The sequence below is a fragment of the Chenopodium quinoa genome, unplaced genomic scaffold, assembly GCF_001683475.1.
Source record: "Chenopodium quinoa cultivar QQ74 unplaced genomic scaffold, ASM168347v1, whole genome shotgun sequence".
In the NCBI taxonomy this organism is placed as follows: domain Eukaryota; kingdom Viridiplantae; phylum Streptophyta; class Magnoliopsida; order Caryophyllales; family Amaranthaceae; genus Chenopodium; species Chenopodium quinoa.
The window spans coordinates 53588-70095 of record NW_018742681.1 but is presented as its reverse complement, the minus strand read 5'-3'; the positions used below and the strand labels follow the sequence as shown (position 1 = coordinate 70095).

The following is a 16508-nucleotide window of genomic DNA, read 5'->3' as shown; positions in this document are numbered from 1 at the left end:
TTCGGGGTTTTCTGATGTCCTGCGGGAGAGTTACGATTCCAAGACTGGAACCGTGCGCCTGTACCTGCAAAACAACGGAGACTCCGGGTGGTGGGAGCTCCGCCTCCAACGGTCAAGTTAGTAATTGTTTTAGGAGTAATAAATGCGGAAAAAAGTAAAGGTTTTCTCTAGGTGAGAGTAATTAATTGATGATTCCCTTTTAATGAGGATTAAGTGGAGTATTTATAACCTTGGGAAACGTGTCAAATACTAGGTTTAGATTAACCTAGGGTTGTCTAGGCTTCCCTCGGAAACTGGGCCTAGGTGGCTGTTTGGCCTTTCTGGCATACGGAGGCCACGTGGCGTGACACGATTGGTCCATGGTGGACAGATCACCGTATGACACGTGGCAGGCTTCTATTGGTCCATGTGGCAGACACTTGGCAGAGCCTGAATGGTCCACTTGTCAGATGGTGATTGGTAGGGAAAAATCCCCTAATCACCAACCTCCGGAGTAGCCAGGTGGCCACCCATAATGACCTTTAAAGAGGTCAAGTTGGGATGCGGATAAATGGTCATATGGCTCGGGTTGGACAAAGGGTGCGGGGTGAGAGGGATCAACATAGGGGTAGTTAGGATCACCCCTGTAATCACTCCCACCCAAAACCCGATAATCATAATGACCGGACTCATCAGGGAAATCACGCCTAGGCACATTAGGGTCCGAGGGCCCCTGCCAATAGGGGTACGTAGGTTGGTTGTCACCCCCCCAAGATGGCACGGGCCCTTGTTGGGCCGGCACATATAGGTAGTTGACCGGGGAGGTGACATCCCCTCTACGTACACTCAAATCATACAAAGAGTTGGTTTGGTAAGAAAGGTGTTGGTGGGAAGCAAACATACCTTGCATGCCAAGTTGCATGCTTTCCATTTGGGCTCTCATCGCCTCCATTTGTTGTTGGTAGTCGGGTTGATGATGTTGTTGTTGTTGCCTTCTTCCTTGCTGTTGTTGTTGCTGTTGCTATTGTTGTTCGAACTCATCCTCCACACTTTCATGGCTTTGACCGGACCTTTCACCCATAACCATTCTTGCACTAGGAAGGACACCCGAGTCCTTCTTTACCCACCATGGGTAATTTACTCCTTCCCTCGTGAAGGAAGTGAATTCCGGCTTGGGAAGGAAACAATGATGTTCATGGGAGACAAGTAAGCTCCAAGTCCTTCCTCGATCCGCGATATCCGCGATGAATTTCATAGTTTTTAGTTGATCGAGGTCGAGCCAAATATCGCTCCAATCACTCTTCCCCACGGAGGTGCAAGATTCCAGCTTAGCCAAATGCCCCAACTTCTCGGCTATCCGAATGACCATCCCTCCAAAGTGGATTTCCCCCTTCCTTGTTCCCGAGAGGACACCTTCAATGCACTTAGTGAAAAGAAACCCGAAGTTCATTCTATGCCCAATCTCTGGCTACGTAGCAAGCCATAGAATTCGGATTTTGTCGGTGGTAATCTTCCCCAAGTCTTGCTTATTTAAGACCATGTACCCAAGAATTCGATGCAGATGTCTGATGGCTGGGTGCATGATTTGGCTGGCCAAGGAATACTTGGAGTTGAAGGCGTCCATCCTTGAGATGAATTTCCACCAGTGAAGGGGCTCGTAAGCATGGAGGCCTGCATGCTCGGGTAAGAAGATATCGGCATCTGGATTTAAGTCCAGTAATTGGTTGAACTGGCGGAGGGTGAAGGTTTCTTTTTTGTTAAAGAGTTGGAAGGAGATGGAGAGATCATTATCCCCTGCTGCATGGCATTCGAATGAGGCAAGAAACTCAAGGGTAGGCTCTTTGTAGGTTCGATATGCACTAGTCACAAAAGACCCTAGTCCGAGATTGTTGAACAAGAACCAACAATCCTCGTCGATGCCAAGCTTGGTGGTGGTGGGTTGGTGGTAGTGTTTGGTTGGTCTCAATTTCTTGTTTTGGAGGTTGTTGTAGATGGGTTTATGGATTTTATTGTGGAATTTGAGGGGTGGTAGAGGTGGTGGAGCGGTTTGTGTTTGTTCATTTTGTTGGGGGTTTGAGGATGACGAACCTTGAAGTTCCTTCCCACTCTTTCTTTTCTTTGAACCAAACACCATTTTTACCACACAAATATACTAATACCAAGAAATTCTCCTCAACAAGCCACACCAAAATCAACCGCAACAACTTTCAAATCCAACCAAACACCACAAAGAACACCTCCAAGTAATTACCAAGAATAACTCACAACAAAGAAATCTATATGGGGAGACAACTATCACAAACAACAACTCAAAAATCAATAATGGTTAAGATGATAAATGAGTATAAAATAGGAGTACAACCATCAAGAATTTCAACATGCAAAATCACAAACATAAAATTTTCTCAAACAAGCATATACTTCAAATTCAAAGGAAATAAAGAGTAGAAGAGAAATTTATACCAACAATGAGTTCAAATGAGTACTCCTACTAGCCTTTGAAGAAGAAGAAAAGCCCACCTCCAAGAACCCTTCAATGGTGGAACCAAATCCTACACAAGAAGTAGTACCGAAATGTTGGGGTGTTTTGATGGTGAAAATTCATATTTTTGTTGAGAAATTGCAAGTAAAGTGATGCAATTTGATGGATTTTGATGATTTTGGGGAGGAATTTGATGAAGAATAGGTTAGGGCTTGGAATGGAGTGAGGAATAGAGAGAGATAGAGGAAAAAAAACTGATTTGGGGTGAAATGCATCTCGGGCATATGGCTGAGAATTAGCGAAGAACTCGCAGTTCTTTAGGGCCGCGCCCGCGGGTTGGGCATTCCAACTTTCTGATATTCTGAACTGCTGTTTGCCGCGCCCGCGGAGTTGCCTGTCCGCGCCCGCAGGGGTATATGTCGCGCCCGCGGGGTTCCTTTCCGCGCCCTCTCTCGGGCATCTCTCAGGCATCTCCACTTTCCTTAAAATCCTGAATAACCCTTACTCTGCGCCCGCGGGCCTATTGGTCGCGCCCGCGGGTCTTCTGTGCGCGCCCTTTCCAGTGTTTCTCCTAGCATCTCCACTTTCAATTCTTCCATTCTCCTTCTCCTTTCCAAACTCAACTTAATAGATCAAAATCCCAAAGATCCAAGTACCTAATGGAAGAACAAACACACATACAATAAGAGATTAAAGAAAAATCATCCAAAAATAATCAAACACAAGAAACACAAAATCAAAAGAGTTGAGAACTCGGGTTGCCTCCCAAGAAGCGCTTCTTTATAAGGTCATTAGCTTGACCATAACATGTCATCATCAAGCAAGTGGCTTAGGATCCGGTGGATCGAGCCTCATGCACTCAATTATGCCAACTTGATCATTGCAATGGTAGAGCTTCAAACGGTGGCCATTGACCATGAACTTGTTCCCCTCCGCCTCCAACTCAAAAGACCCGTAAGGAGTAGTCCTCGAAATTGTGAAAGGCCCAGACCACTTGGATTTTAGTTTTCCGGGAAACAACCGAAGCCTAGAGTTGAACAACAACACCTTGTCTCCAACCTTGAAGCTCTTGTTCCTTATATGTCGGTCGTGCCATCTCTTAGTCCTCTCCTTGTAGAGCCTCGAGCTCTCATAAACATTAAACCGGAGCTCCTCAAGTTCATTGAGCTTAAGAAATCTTTTCTCACCCGCCAAGGACATGTCCATGTTAAGCTCTTTGATCGCCCACCAAGCCTTATATTCTAACTCAACCGGCAAATGACAAGCCTTCCCATAGACCAACCGGTAAGGGGTCGTGCCAATGGGGGTTTTGTAAGCCGTCCTTAGAGCCCAAAGCGTGTCATCGAGCTTGAGAGACAGTAAGGGAGACCAAGCTTGTGATGAACCCCATACCTTTTGAGGAGAGCTTCGAATTGCTTCTTGGCAAAATGAGAACCACCATCGCTAATTAGCACTCTAGGTACCCCAAACCGTGGAAATATGACTTTTTTGAGAAGCTTGAGCACAACCTTGTGGTCGTTGGTGGGGGAGGGTATAGCTTCAATCAATTTGGTTACATAATCCACCGCCACGAAGATATAAAGATTCCCACAAGAAGAAACAAAAGGCCCCATGAAGTCGACACCCCAAACATCGAACGGCTGCACTTCCAAAATGTTTTGTTGAGGCATTTCATCCCTTTTGGTTATACCCCCACTTCTTTGGCATTTGTCACACCTTGAAACGAACTTATGGGCATCTTTATGCATTGTTGGCCACCAAAGAAGAGATAGGGAGATCTTTGCCACGGTCTTTTCAACTCCTCCATGCCCTCCACATGGCAATGAGTGGCAATGTTCAAGAACTCCTTCTATCTCATGATCCGGAACACATTTCCGAAAAAGACCATCTCCACATTGCTTGAATAAATAAGGGTCATTCCAAAAATACCTCCTCACTTCCTTGAAAAATCTCTTCTTTTGTTGAGAGGAGAACTCCGGGGGAACAACTCCACATGCTAGGTAGTTGGCTATAACCGCGTACCAAGGGCTAGATGTTGAAGCAATAACCATGAGGGTTTTAAATCCCACCTCATCATTGATAGGAACATCTTCCTTATTCTCAAAAGGAAGCCTAGAAAAGTGATCCGCTACATAGTTCTCCGCTCCCTTTTTATCCCTCATCTCAATATCAAAATCTTGTAGCGAAAGAACCCAACGGATAATACGCGGTTTTGCTTCCTTTTTGGTCATGAGATAACGAACCGCTACGTGATCCGTGTACACGATCACTTTGGAGCATATAAGGTAGGATATAAATATCCATGGCAAAGATAACCGCTAGCATTTCCTTTTCAGTTATGGTATAATTCCTTTGAGCTTCGTCAAGCGTTCTACTTGCATAGTAGATGACACAAGATCTTCCTTCTTTCTTTTGTCCAAGTACGGCACAACTGCAAGATCACTAGCATTGCACATTAGTTCAAATGGCAAGCTCTAATCCGGAGCTTTCACAACGGGAGAGGAGATGAGGGCTTCCTTGAGTTTTTAAAACGCCTCAAGGCAAGCTTCATCAAAGCTAAATACAACATCCTTTTTGAGCAATTCGGTCAAAGGCTTGGCGATTGATGAATTTTTTTTGATAAATATCCGGTAAAAACCGGTATGCCCTAAAAAGGCTCTTACTCCCGTAACGGAAGTAGGAGGGGGCAACTTGGCAATCACCGAAACCTTTGCCGAATCAACTTCTATGCCCTTTTTTTGATACTTTATGGCCTAGGACTATGCCTTCCTCGACCATAAAATGGCATTTTTAACCAATTCAACACTAAACTCGTCTCTTGACACCTTTTCAAAACTTTTTCAAGGTTAATAAGGCATGTGTCAAAAGACGAGCCACCAACACTAAAATCATCCATAAAAACTTCAATCTCATTCTCAAGCATTTCAGAAAAATGGAGGTCATGCATCGTTGGAAGGTTGAGGGAGCATTGCAAGCCCGAATGGCATTCTTCGGTATGCAAATGTCCCATATGGACACGTAAAAGTAGTTTTCTCTTGGTCACTTTTATGGATAGGAATTTGGAAAAAGCCGGAATATCCATCCAAGAAGCAAAAGAAAGCATGATGGGAGAGTCTCTCTAACATTTGGTCCATGAAGGGGAGAGGAAAATGATCTTTCTTAGTTTTTTTGTTCAACTTCCTATAATCAATGCACATCCTCCACCCGGTCACCGTCCGGGTGGAGATTTCCTCTCCTCCTTCTCCCTTGACAATGGTCATTCCACCCTTTTTTGGGACCACGTGAACCGGGCTAACCCACTTGCTATCGGAGATAGCATATATTTTACCCGCTTCACGCAATTTCAAAATTTCTTTCTTGACATCCTCTTAGAGGTTTGGGTTTAACCTCCTTTGAGGTTCAATAGAGGTGGATTGATCATCCTCAAGGTGGATACGATGCATGCATAAAGAAGGGCTAATACCCTTGATATCATCAATGCTATACCCTATCACATTTCTATATTTTCTCAAAACAACAAGTAATTTTTCCAAATCAAGACCATCAAGGGAAGCATTGACAATAATAGGGTATTCCCCTTCACTTCCAAGATAAGCATATTTCAAAGAAGGGGGAAGGGGTTTGAGTTCTACCTTGGGAGGAGGCTTAGAACTCTCCTCCAATTTTTCCTCCTCAAGTTCTAGCTCATCATGCTTAAGATCATTCACTTCCTCCTCTTTGGCTTCGTCAATGGCCATGACAAACTCCCTTGCTTCTTGAGAGAAGTACTCTTCCTCACATGTGAGAGCTTCAGCCATTGGGTCTTGAGGACTCATCATAACCCTTCCCAAACGATCTAGTTCTTCATTCACAACATCTACCCTATAGCACTTCTCAACCATGGGGGTCTTGAGTAGCTTAGAGAATTCAAAGACAATTTTTTCATCGGCTACCTCACATGTAATGGTATTGTTCTTGCAATTGATCACCGCCCCCAAGGTCTTAAGAGCTTAACGACCCAAAATCAAGGGTGTATCCACATCTTTTTCCATATCCATCACTACAAAGTTACAAGGCACATAGATATGTCCAACTTGAATAGGGACATCTTCAAGCTTACCACAAGGTAGCTTCACCGAACGGTCGGCCAAATTGAATGGTTTTACTTGTGGGGATCATCTCAATGTTAAGCTTTTGAGCAATGGATAGAGGGATCAAACTAACACTTGCTCCAAGATCGGCTAAGGCACCCCTAGCTTCCATGTTCCCAACCTTAACCGGTAGAGTGAAACTTCCCGGATCCTTTTGCTTCTTGGGCATTTTGTGTTGAACAAGCGCACTCACTTGATGGGGAAGAGTGATAAGCTCATCATTAAGCTTCCTCTTGTTGGTGAGAATGTCTTTCAAGAACTTGGAGTATGAAGGCATTTGTGTGACTACCTCAATGAAAGGGAGGTTAATGTATAAGTTCTTCATCACACTTAAGAACTTTGCGAATTTGTCATTCAATTTTCTCTCCGCAAGTTGACTGGGAAAAGGAACCGGTCCATCAAGATTTCTAGTCTCACTAGAAGTTTAGGATGTCACCACATCCTTAGACTTATTTTTCTCCATACTTCTCTCTTTCTCATCAACCTTCTCTTCTTCAACTTCTTTATCTTCACTCACCCTCTCTTCTCCTTCCTTCTTTTCTTTGCCATCCCCCTCTTTGGGACCTTCATAGGATGTGCCCGATCTTAATGTGATTGCCTTGCAAGAGTCGGGTTTCACGATGTTAGAAGGGTTGGTTTGTGATTGTCCGGGTAAAGTAGAAGATGAGTTGAAAGGAACTCTCTCAGCCAATTGAGCTAGTTGTGAATCAACCATCTTGTTGTGAGCCTTGACCTCTTGCATTTGTTGATTCATGGCTTGAAGTTGTTGAAGAATTTAGGTTTGAGTAGAATCGGGTTGTGATGCTTGCTCTTGACTCCTTTGAGTCGATTTATTTTGGTTGTGGTATTGGTGTTGATTATTGTGTTGGTTGTTTCTTCGGTAGTTTCCTCTTTGATTTTGGGTTTGGAATGGAGGTGGGTTTTGATATTGGGGGTTGGAGTTGTATGGTTGTTGAGCTTGTTGATTCCATTGTTGAGGTTAAGTTGCAAATCCGGGTGGTGGTTGTCTCCAAGCTACTCCACCGCCACCTCCCCTATATATGTCTTGCCTTATGTTATAAGCCGCTACATGCTCCGGGCTCAAACCTCCACAATAAGATGTATCGTGGTTAGTGCCGCCACAATTTTGACAAGAGAAAGAGTTTACTTGGGAGGAGCTCGCCCCACTATTGACAATAGTATTCAACTTTGCAAGCCCTTTTGTCAAAAGCTCAATTTGATGTTGCAATTGATCAACTTTCTCCAACTCGTACTTCCCACCTTTCTTCGGTGCATTCCTCCTTTTACCACCCCAAGAGTAGTTCTTCACTACCTCTTCAATTATTGCTTCAACTTGATTTTGTGGGACTTTGATTAATTGTCCACCCGCCCCCGCATCCAAGTTAGCTTTAGACATCGGCTCCAAGCCATCATAGAAGAACCTCATGAGTAAGCTTTGGTTGTATTCATGGTGAGGACATGCTTGCACCAACTCTTTGAACCTCTCCCAAGATTCACTAAGGCTTTCATCTGCCCCTTGTTCAAATGATGCAATCTTCCTCCTCATCTCGACGGTCTTCTCTTTGGAAATGAACCTTTTCAAGAATGCTTAGACAATTTCCCTCCATGTTGTGAGAGAATTAGGCTTGACTTTCTTGAGCCACTTCTTTGCTCTCCCCTCAAGAGATTTTTGGAATAGATGCATCCGAATGTATTCTTGAGAAACTTGGTTGGTTTGTATCATGGCACAAAGTTCAAGAAATCTATCTAGATGCTCAATGGGGTCTTCGCTTGGAGAACCCGAGAATTGCTCCGCTTGAACCATTCGAGTGTATTGAGGATGGATGGTGAAGTTAGTTTCCGTGACGGGTAGCAATATCCCACTGATGAGCTCATAATCCTCTGGATTACCGAACTCACGAAATAAAACATCCACTTGTTGTCCCGCCATTTAGTTTCCTTGAGAATGTGACAAACAAGAACCACTCTCACTATCAAAAATAGCACCAAAACCTCGCCCCTCTTCTTGATAAAGTCGACGGACTTGTCTCAAGGTGCGGTCGATTTCGTGATCGATGTTGTGAGTAGCTGGTCCTTGAGATCTTCTTTGCATCCACCAAAGCTAAGCAAACTATTAGCAATGACTAGCAAGTGGAAAAAGAATGAAGTAAAAAGCAACAAATCCAATAATAATGCAAATTAAATGTGCAAAACTAGCCGCCTCCCCGGCTACGGCGCCAAAATTTTGATCGGTGGAAAATAAGTCGTTAGTTTACTATCCTAGATCAAAATTACAATTTATATCTCCTATCCTAACTCTATCAATTCTACTTTATCTAGTGGTAAGGTAGGGTCGATTCCCAAGGAAACGGGGTTTAAGCACAATTAATACGATATCTAGGATAAATTGCTAGTAACAAAAAGAGGTATTGAGATTTGTGTTTGAAGAATCCTATGGACAAACCATCTACTATTGAGCCTAGAATAAACTAAAAACGATGGGAATAGATTAAACACTCTTAAATGCAAGTAAATGGACTAGATAAGAGAGATAACAACGGCAAAAGCACTAGGGAGAGGGGGTTCCAATCATGACCGACAAGATACTAATGAGAATCAATAAGGAAACATACCAAGGAGTTCAAACTCTACTCAATGCAATTCATTCTCATGCAACTACTCAAAGCAAGTTGATGAAATCAATCGACCCTAAACTAGATCATTCTCATGCATCTAATCTAGGACTAAAACATTGGGGTTATAGGTGCACACAATAACTCCAAGCATATTAAGCACAAATCATCAACTCAAGGTATTTTCCAATCAATAATCAATAGAAACTTAAATAAACATGATTTTCACCCCCTTCCCTAGCTAAAAATCTAAGCTAGAGAAAGGAAAATAGCCATGACAACCAAGCTAAACAAGTATTCAATCCTAATATAACCTAGCATGATTTTAAGTCAAGGAGAAAATCAAAGAAACCAATAAAGCTTGAATATTTATGAAGGAAAACTCAAGTAAGAACAATAAAACCAAGTAAATCAAAAACTAGAGAAACAAAAGTAAAGATTGATATTATAATGTTGAAAGATTACCAAATCACCAAAGTAGTAGCAATAATCTAGAGGAAAGCTTGAATATTTGATTACAAAGATTGATTCTTGAAAGCTAATGTTTTATCTCTCTAAAAGACATGGATTTTCTCTCCCTACAAATGTTTTGAAGCCAATGGAATAGTGAATATCCAAAAACTCAAGCTAAAGACTATTTATAGTCTTCTTCCAAAAAGAAGAAAAAGGGCAAGGGAGAGGGCTCTCCGAACCGGCTGTCGCGCCCTCTCCAAACTGGGTATTAAGTTCGTCAGACCCAAATTGCCGCGCCCGCGGAGGAAAATGCCGCACCCGTGGGTCTTCTTTGCCGCGCCCGCGGCTCGCCATCTCCACATTCTTTAGCTTGTATCAGGACCTCCTTGTCCGCGCCCGCAGCTTCCAAGCCCGCGCCCGCGACCATTCTTAACAACGCGCCCTCTCCATTTTGGCATCTCCACTTCCTTGGCAAGCTCCTTTAGCTTCTCTACTCGAGCTACCAATTCATGATTCGCACACAAGCGCTAGGAGCTATCAAAACACACAAAAAGGAGTTAAAAACTAAAAGAAAAGACAAAAAGGGAAGGGAAAACATGAGAGGGAGCTAAAGTGACTAGAAACGAAGTAAAAGGGGTGAAAAGAGGCGTAAACAAGTGACAAATCCGGGGGAAATCTCTATTAAAATAGGGTAAAAAGGTGGCATAAATGCTACACATCAGCAGATCAAAAGCAGCCAGCTCACAGCAGATCATAGCTCACAGCGAATCACAGCTCACAGCTCACAGCACATCAAAGCAGATCACAGCAGGCAGATCAGCTCACAGCAGATCACAGTAGGCAGATCAGCTCACAGCAGCTCACAGCTCACAGCAGATCACAGCTCACAACTCATAGCAGATCACAGCAGACACAGCTCACAGCTCATAGCAGACGCAGAAACAGAACAAAATACACAGAAACAGCGATAGAAACAGACAGCAGACACAGAAACAACAACAGAAACAGCATAACAGCAAACAGCTAGCACAGCAACACAGAAACACAGAAACAGCAAGCAGCACAGCAACACAGAAACAGCGCGCAGCTAACTAACACAGAAACAGCAAGCACAACAGAAATTTACAAAGAACTGAACAAATTACCTGTAACTCTGGAAAGTGAACCGATGTTGGAGTATGAAGCTCCCTCGAGTCCGCATGTGTAGGAGTACGAACCTGAAATAGTAAGTTAATAATGCCACGTTAGATCTCACGTAACTCAATATGCCAAAACTAATAGATATGAAACTACCTCATCATCGTCTCCATGTATCTCATCTTCTCCTTGTCCTTATGGGTGACTACATGAGTCGACCGGTGTAGTCGAGGGGAAAGGCAAGCCCGACAAATTCAGTTGCTTCGCCCAAGCATTGAATTCTTCTCGCATCTCGTTGCGCACTTGTTCCTCAATTGATGCCACCGTGGCATCCAAGTCAACCAGTGAGTTCACACTTGCTCGGGATCTTCCTGATTTGGTATATTCTAGACCCATTACCTTTTCCCATCCTAGCAAGGTCCTTCCCGCACCTAATACCCGTCCTGGATGGTAGGGCTTTCCTAAAGCCAAGGTGAAAGGGTCCTTCTCTACTGTTGGGACGAGCTTGCCTTTAACCAGTTCTTCAGTGTACTCAAGCTGTAGCAAAACCAAAAAGGCAACATGAATATAGTAAATGTTTTTGTAAAGTGATATTTATGCTAAAGCTTCATAAAGTTAGTTCATAGTTGCTTACGAGTTTATCTGCCATTTCTTTGGTTTCCGGAGCCTAGATGACCCATTTTCCGGTTTTCTTTTCACGCGAATGCAGAGAGCAAATGAAATCGCCGGCAAGACTCACCAACGTACTGGTCGTGGAATCAGAGGCTTCTTTGGAAGACCCTAGAAGCGCAGTGGGGTATACTCCCTCCTTCACCCACGTTTCCCTCCATTCACCAAATGTTTTTGTAGGGTTTCGTACTGACCCTCACTACGCGGAAGGAAACCCACCAAGACCCGCCCCGATAACTAAAGCAATTAAAGCATGCAAATATAATTAATGCATAATTAAAAGAAGAAGGGATAAAGAATTATACCCTAGACGCGTGCTTCGCTCGTTAAAAGAGCTCTTACTTGAACCTCGCAAATGCAAGGCTTCCGATGGTTTGTACCCTCGAACCCGACTTGATCATCCTAAGTCCTGAAGGTTAGTCGGGACCAGAACAAAATATAAATTTTAGAGTTTTACGAACTTAAGGTATTCTCAACAATGGAGATGCCTATATAGTTCCACTCAAGTGTCTATTCTCAAAATCCCAACCAAGTGGGTATTTATAGAAAATGGGTCTTGAATCCCATTTCATGATCAATGTGGGATCATGTGAAAACACATTAATTTATTTAATTCTAAATTAAATAATTAATCAAAAGCAATCACAATGCAACAAGTGTCATGAGGGTAAAGAGAGTTAAGTGAGGACCATGTCCCTTGGGAGGACCATTACCTTGCTCCCCAAGGGAATCCTTGAGGCTTTTGGTCCCCACACCCTCAAACTACCACACCTTAGACAGCTGGGCTGGCAGCCTACCTTGGCTACCAAGGCTGCCAGCTGGCACCTAGCACCAAGGCTGGGCAGCCAGCCAGCTGGCTGTGCCAGCACGCACTGGCCTAGCATGCACTGGCCCTAGCATGCTGCTGGGCTGCTGGGCGCTGAGCGCTGCTAGCGTGGTGGTGCTGCCTAGCCAACACACACACACACGCACAGCCAGCATGCGTGCTGCTAGCGAGCCACGCATGCTGGGCATTGCCTCGCAAGCTGCTGGCCTCGACACTCACATATGCGCAGAGCACATATGCTGGATGGCTGGTGCGTGGCGATAAGCCTAGGCATACACACACGCACATACGCAAGTGCCCAGCACTGCGATGGTGCTGTGCTGTGAGAAGGCACACACGCAGGCACATACGCTAGCGCCTAACACTACGATGGTGATGTGCTTGTGCGAAGGGCTGTGCGATGGTGATGCTATGCCATGCGAAGGCACGCACACACGCAAGCATGCTGCTGCGATGGTGCTGCCAGCACGCATGGCGCCCCTAGCACACACATGATGCGCCTAGCACACACATGGTGCGCCTAAGCTTGCGATGAACTAGCCTAGCCTAGCACTCACATGGCTAGGCCAATTTGATGCTACGGCTATGCTCGTACTTGTTGCTTGTGATTTTGTGATGCTCGGTTTTGACGCCCTAGGCTCGATATCCGACGTCTGTGTTTCTAAAACTTCGACAACTCATGGAATCCTTCGGATTAATTCGTCGTTTCGGATCGGTTGTTCGATTGGGTTCGACCCGAATGGTTCAGTTAAGATTAAGCTGTAATATTAATTGTACCTTAATATTACTGATCGGAAGTGGCCTCCACCTAGGCATTCCGATCACTTGACCTTACTGAAGAATTAGCTATGTAATAATTCTGAACCCTCTATCAGAATAATACACTTGTTGGAAGGACTCCATTCCTTTCAATCTCCCACTTGTCCTTCCGGACAAGTGTGCGTACAATGTATAGCCCATTTCCTATGTCACTTAATGTCTTTTCGTGAACTATAAGGTAAGATTCATCGTCATCCTTATTACGTTTAGAAGTGTTTCTCGATTTCCAAGTTCGACTGTCAATAAGCAGATGATTTCTAAAATCCATCTGAGCACGGCCATGGATTTTCATAGTCTCGCTCTTCGAGCGGCCTTATAAACAACAAAGACATATTCCCTATTGTTAATATGGGGACATTCCCATCCTTGTAGTGTAAGTTTCTCTTACTAAGAGGACCTAATCTCCCGAGTGTTCTCGTTATGATCCCTAGTTACGGCAGACGTTAGGCAACATCAAAGAGACTAGTACTCAAACAAGAAAACTTCACAATACTCATGGTTGAGGAAACAGGTTCCGATAGCTATAATGAGAAATGTACTTATGGGGACAGAATAAGTGACCCTTAGGTAGTGTGTAGGGATTTTAATAATGCTTTGAATTTTGATGACAGAGTTGGTGCTCCTGTGACCTTAACTGAAGTTGAGAATTTTAGGAAGTGCATAAGAGATACTAAACTTTGTGATGTGAAAATTGATGGGTTGTTCTTTACATGGAATAATAAACAGTTGGGGGAGGGAAGAGTGTGTTCCAGAATAGACAGGGTTTTTGCTAATGATGCTTAGCTGGAAAATTTCAACAATGCCTGCATCACTTTCCTGCCATAGGGCCTTATGGATCATTGCAATTGATATTATAAATTTTGTGGGAAATATAGGGTCCACTAAAAAACCTTTTAAGTTTTTTAATGTTTGGACTGATCACCCTGGTTTTTTGCAGCTTGTTACAGACAGTTGGGGTACTCAGGTCAATGGTACTCCAATGTTTATAGTTGTTAAAAAATTGAAGAAGGTTAAGGAGGCTTTGAAAACTTTGAATAGGGATCATTTTTCTAATATCTTGGGGGAGGACTCAGAGTTTGAAGCTAAATTGGTCAAGGTGCAAACTCAGTTGAATTCTGCTCCAACAAATGAGGCATTGATTGCTTTTGAAATTGAAACAAGACAGAAATTTGCTGAGGCTCATAACAGGAAGACTAAATTCTTGTTTCAGAAGGTAAAGACTCAATGGCTAAAAGCTGGTGATATCAACACTGCTTACTTCCATGCCTGTATGAGGAGGAGAAGAGTTCACAATAGTATCTGTAGTATAGAGGGGGAGTCTGGCATTGTGACTCAGAAGCCACATGAGATAGATGAGTCTTTTATTGGGTTTTATAAAGACCTTTTAGGTTCTGCTAAGCCTATGAGAAGGAAGATTCATCATGAGGTCATTTCCATGGGACCTGTTTTGGATGAGACACAAGGTACCAACCTCTGCAGACCCTTTACAAGTGCTAATGTGAAGAATGCTCTCTGGGGTATTGATGAGAATAAGGCTCCTGGCCCTGATGGGTTCTCTAGCAGATTTTTTAAAGTGTCATGGCACATAGTAGGGAAGGAGATCACTAAGGCTGTTTTGAATTTCTTTCAGCAGGGCAGGATTTTGGCTCAGATTAACACAACTGTTCTTATAATGGTCCCTAAGGTTGAAAATGCTTCGAAGGTTAATCAATTTAGGCCCATAGCCTGCTGCAATGTATTGTACAAGATCATTTCTAGGATGCTCTGTAACAGATTCAAGGAGGTCCTTCCTGGTTTGATCAATGATGTTCAGAGTGCATTTGTGGCTGGAAGGTCTATACTTGACAATATTCTGATTTGTCAGATGTGCTGAAGAATTATAATGACAGGCAAAAAGCTCCTAGGTGCACTGTTAAAGTGGACCTCAAGAAGGCTTATGACTCCATAAGCTGGGATTTCATCCATGCCGACTGCTATGAGGTTTCATGCAAGGTTTGTTAACTGGGTTATGCAGTGCATTTCTTCCCCTACATTCTCTATTATGATTAATGGGGTTATGAATGGCTTCTTTAAGGGGAAAAAAGGCATTAGACAGGGAGATCCTATGTCTCCCCTCCTGTTTGTTATTGTTATGGAGTACCTGTCTAGATTGATGAAGAAGGTAGGGGACATGAGAGTCTTTAAGTTCCACTAAAGATGCAAGGCGTTAAGATTGAATCACCTGGCTTTTGCTGATGATTTGATGCTCTTTAGTTATGGTGATCAAAAGTCTATTTCTCTACTAGTGAGAGCTTTGAAGACCTTTGAAAACTGCTCAGGTCTTCAAGCTAGTCCTGAGAAGACTGCAATTTATTTTTGGACTGTTTCAAGGCCTGTCAAACAGGTCTGAAGTTGTCTGGATTTGTTGAGGCCTACACCCCCTTTAAGTACCTGGGAATTCCCTTAAATGTAAGAAGTTTATCAAACAATGATTATGATGGCTTAATTGATAAGATGTTAGTTAGAATTCATTGCTGGTCCAGCATGAACCTCTCATATGCAACTAGATGCTTATTGGTGAATTCTGTTCTGCTCAGTCTTCACACTTACTAGTCTCAGTGTATTTTGCTTCCTGCTGGTGTTATTAACAGAATTACTCGGTTGTGTAGGGCTTTCTTGTGGGGAGGAGATGCTACTTTAAGGAAGGCCCCCCCTATTTCTTGGAGTTGGATCTGCAAGCCCAAGAAGGCAGGTGGATTAGGCATGAGAGACTGTGGCACTAGAAACACAGCAGCCCTAGGCAAGTGCATCTGGAAGATTGCCAAGAAGGAAGATACTCTATGGGTAAAATGGGTTCATGCTATTTACATTAAAGATGGTGACTGGTGGGAGTATAAGGTAAAGAAAAATGCAGGTTGGGCATGGAAAAATTTATGTAGAGTCAAAGACAAGCTGAAGGATGGTTTTCAGAGTGAAAGCTGGATGAATAAAGAATATAGCATCCCTAATGTGTACAAGTGGCTTCAAGGTCCTCATCCATAGGTTACCTGGTGCCTTTGGGTTTGGAACAGCTTCAATATCCCTAAGCATTCCTTTATTCTCTGGCTTGCTATGCAGAATAGGCTAAAGACTAGAAGCATCCTCTCTGATTGGGGTGTCTACCAGGATAATGCTTGTCTGGTGTGTGGAAATGATATTGAGGACAGGAAGCACCTGTTCTTTCAATGTGAGTATAGCAGGAAGTGTATGCAGAGCATTAGTGCTTGGCTGGGTATCTCTGAAGACCTGTATGATTTAGACACTTCCTGGGTGCAGTGGGAAAGGAAAATGTAGGATCCCATTAAAAGGAAAGTGTGCTATGCTGCAATGGCTACAATGGTGTACCACATATGGTTTTCTAGAAACAAAGCTTTCTGGCTGAA

General features: G+C 43.5%; 3 protein-coding genes across 3 annotated transcripts; 1 reads left to right on the top strand and 2 right to left on the bottom strand.

Annotated features, from left to right (window-relative positions):
• Positions 1 to 3277: 3277 nt before the first annotated feature.
• Positions 3278 to 3667, bottom strand: LOC110722450. The gene has a single exon (XM_021901720.1). It carries the CDS (start codon positions 3665 to 3667, stop codon positions 3278 to 3280), a length of 390 nt encoding a protein of 129 aa, XP_021757412.1.
• A 3348-nt stretch (positions 3668 to 7015) lies between these two features.
• LOC110722448 lies at positions 7016 to 8137 on the bottom strand. Its single transcript, XM_021901719.1, has 2 exons — positions 7678 to 8137; positions 7016 to 7347 (listed from the first exon to the last, which is right to left on the bottom strand). Exons 1-2 carry the CDS (start codon positions 8135 to 8137, stop codon positions 7016 to 7018), a joined length of 792 nt encoding a protein of 263 aa, XP_021757411.1.
• Positions 8138 to 11464: 3327 nt separating this feature from the next.
• Positions 11465 to 16419, top strand: LOC110722447. Its single transcript, XM_021901718.1, has 8 exons — positions 11465 to 11589; positions 13719 to 13848; positions 14045 to 14940; positions 14997 to 15099; positions 15182 to 15243; positions 15361 to 15490; positions 15700 to 16095; positions 16204 to 16419. Exons 1-8 carry the CDS (start codon positions 11465 to 11467, stop codon positions 16417 to 16419), a joined length of 2058 nt encoding a protein of 685 aa, XP_021757410.1.
• Positions 16420 to 16508: the final 89 nt, after the last annotated feature.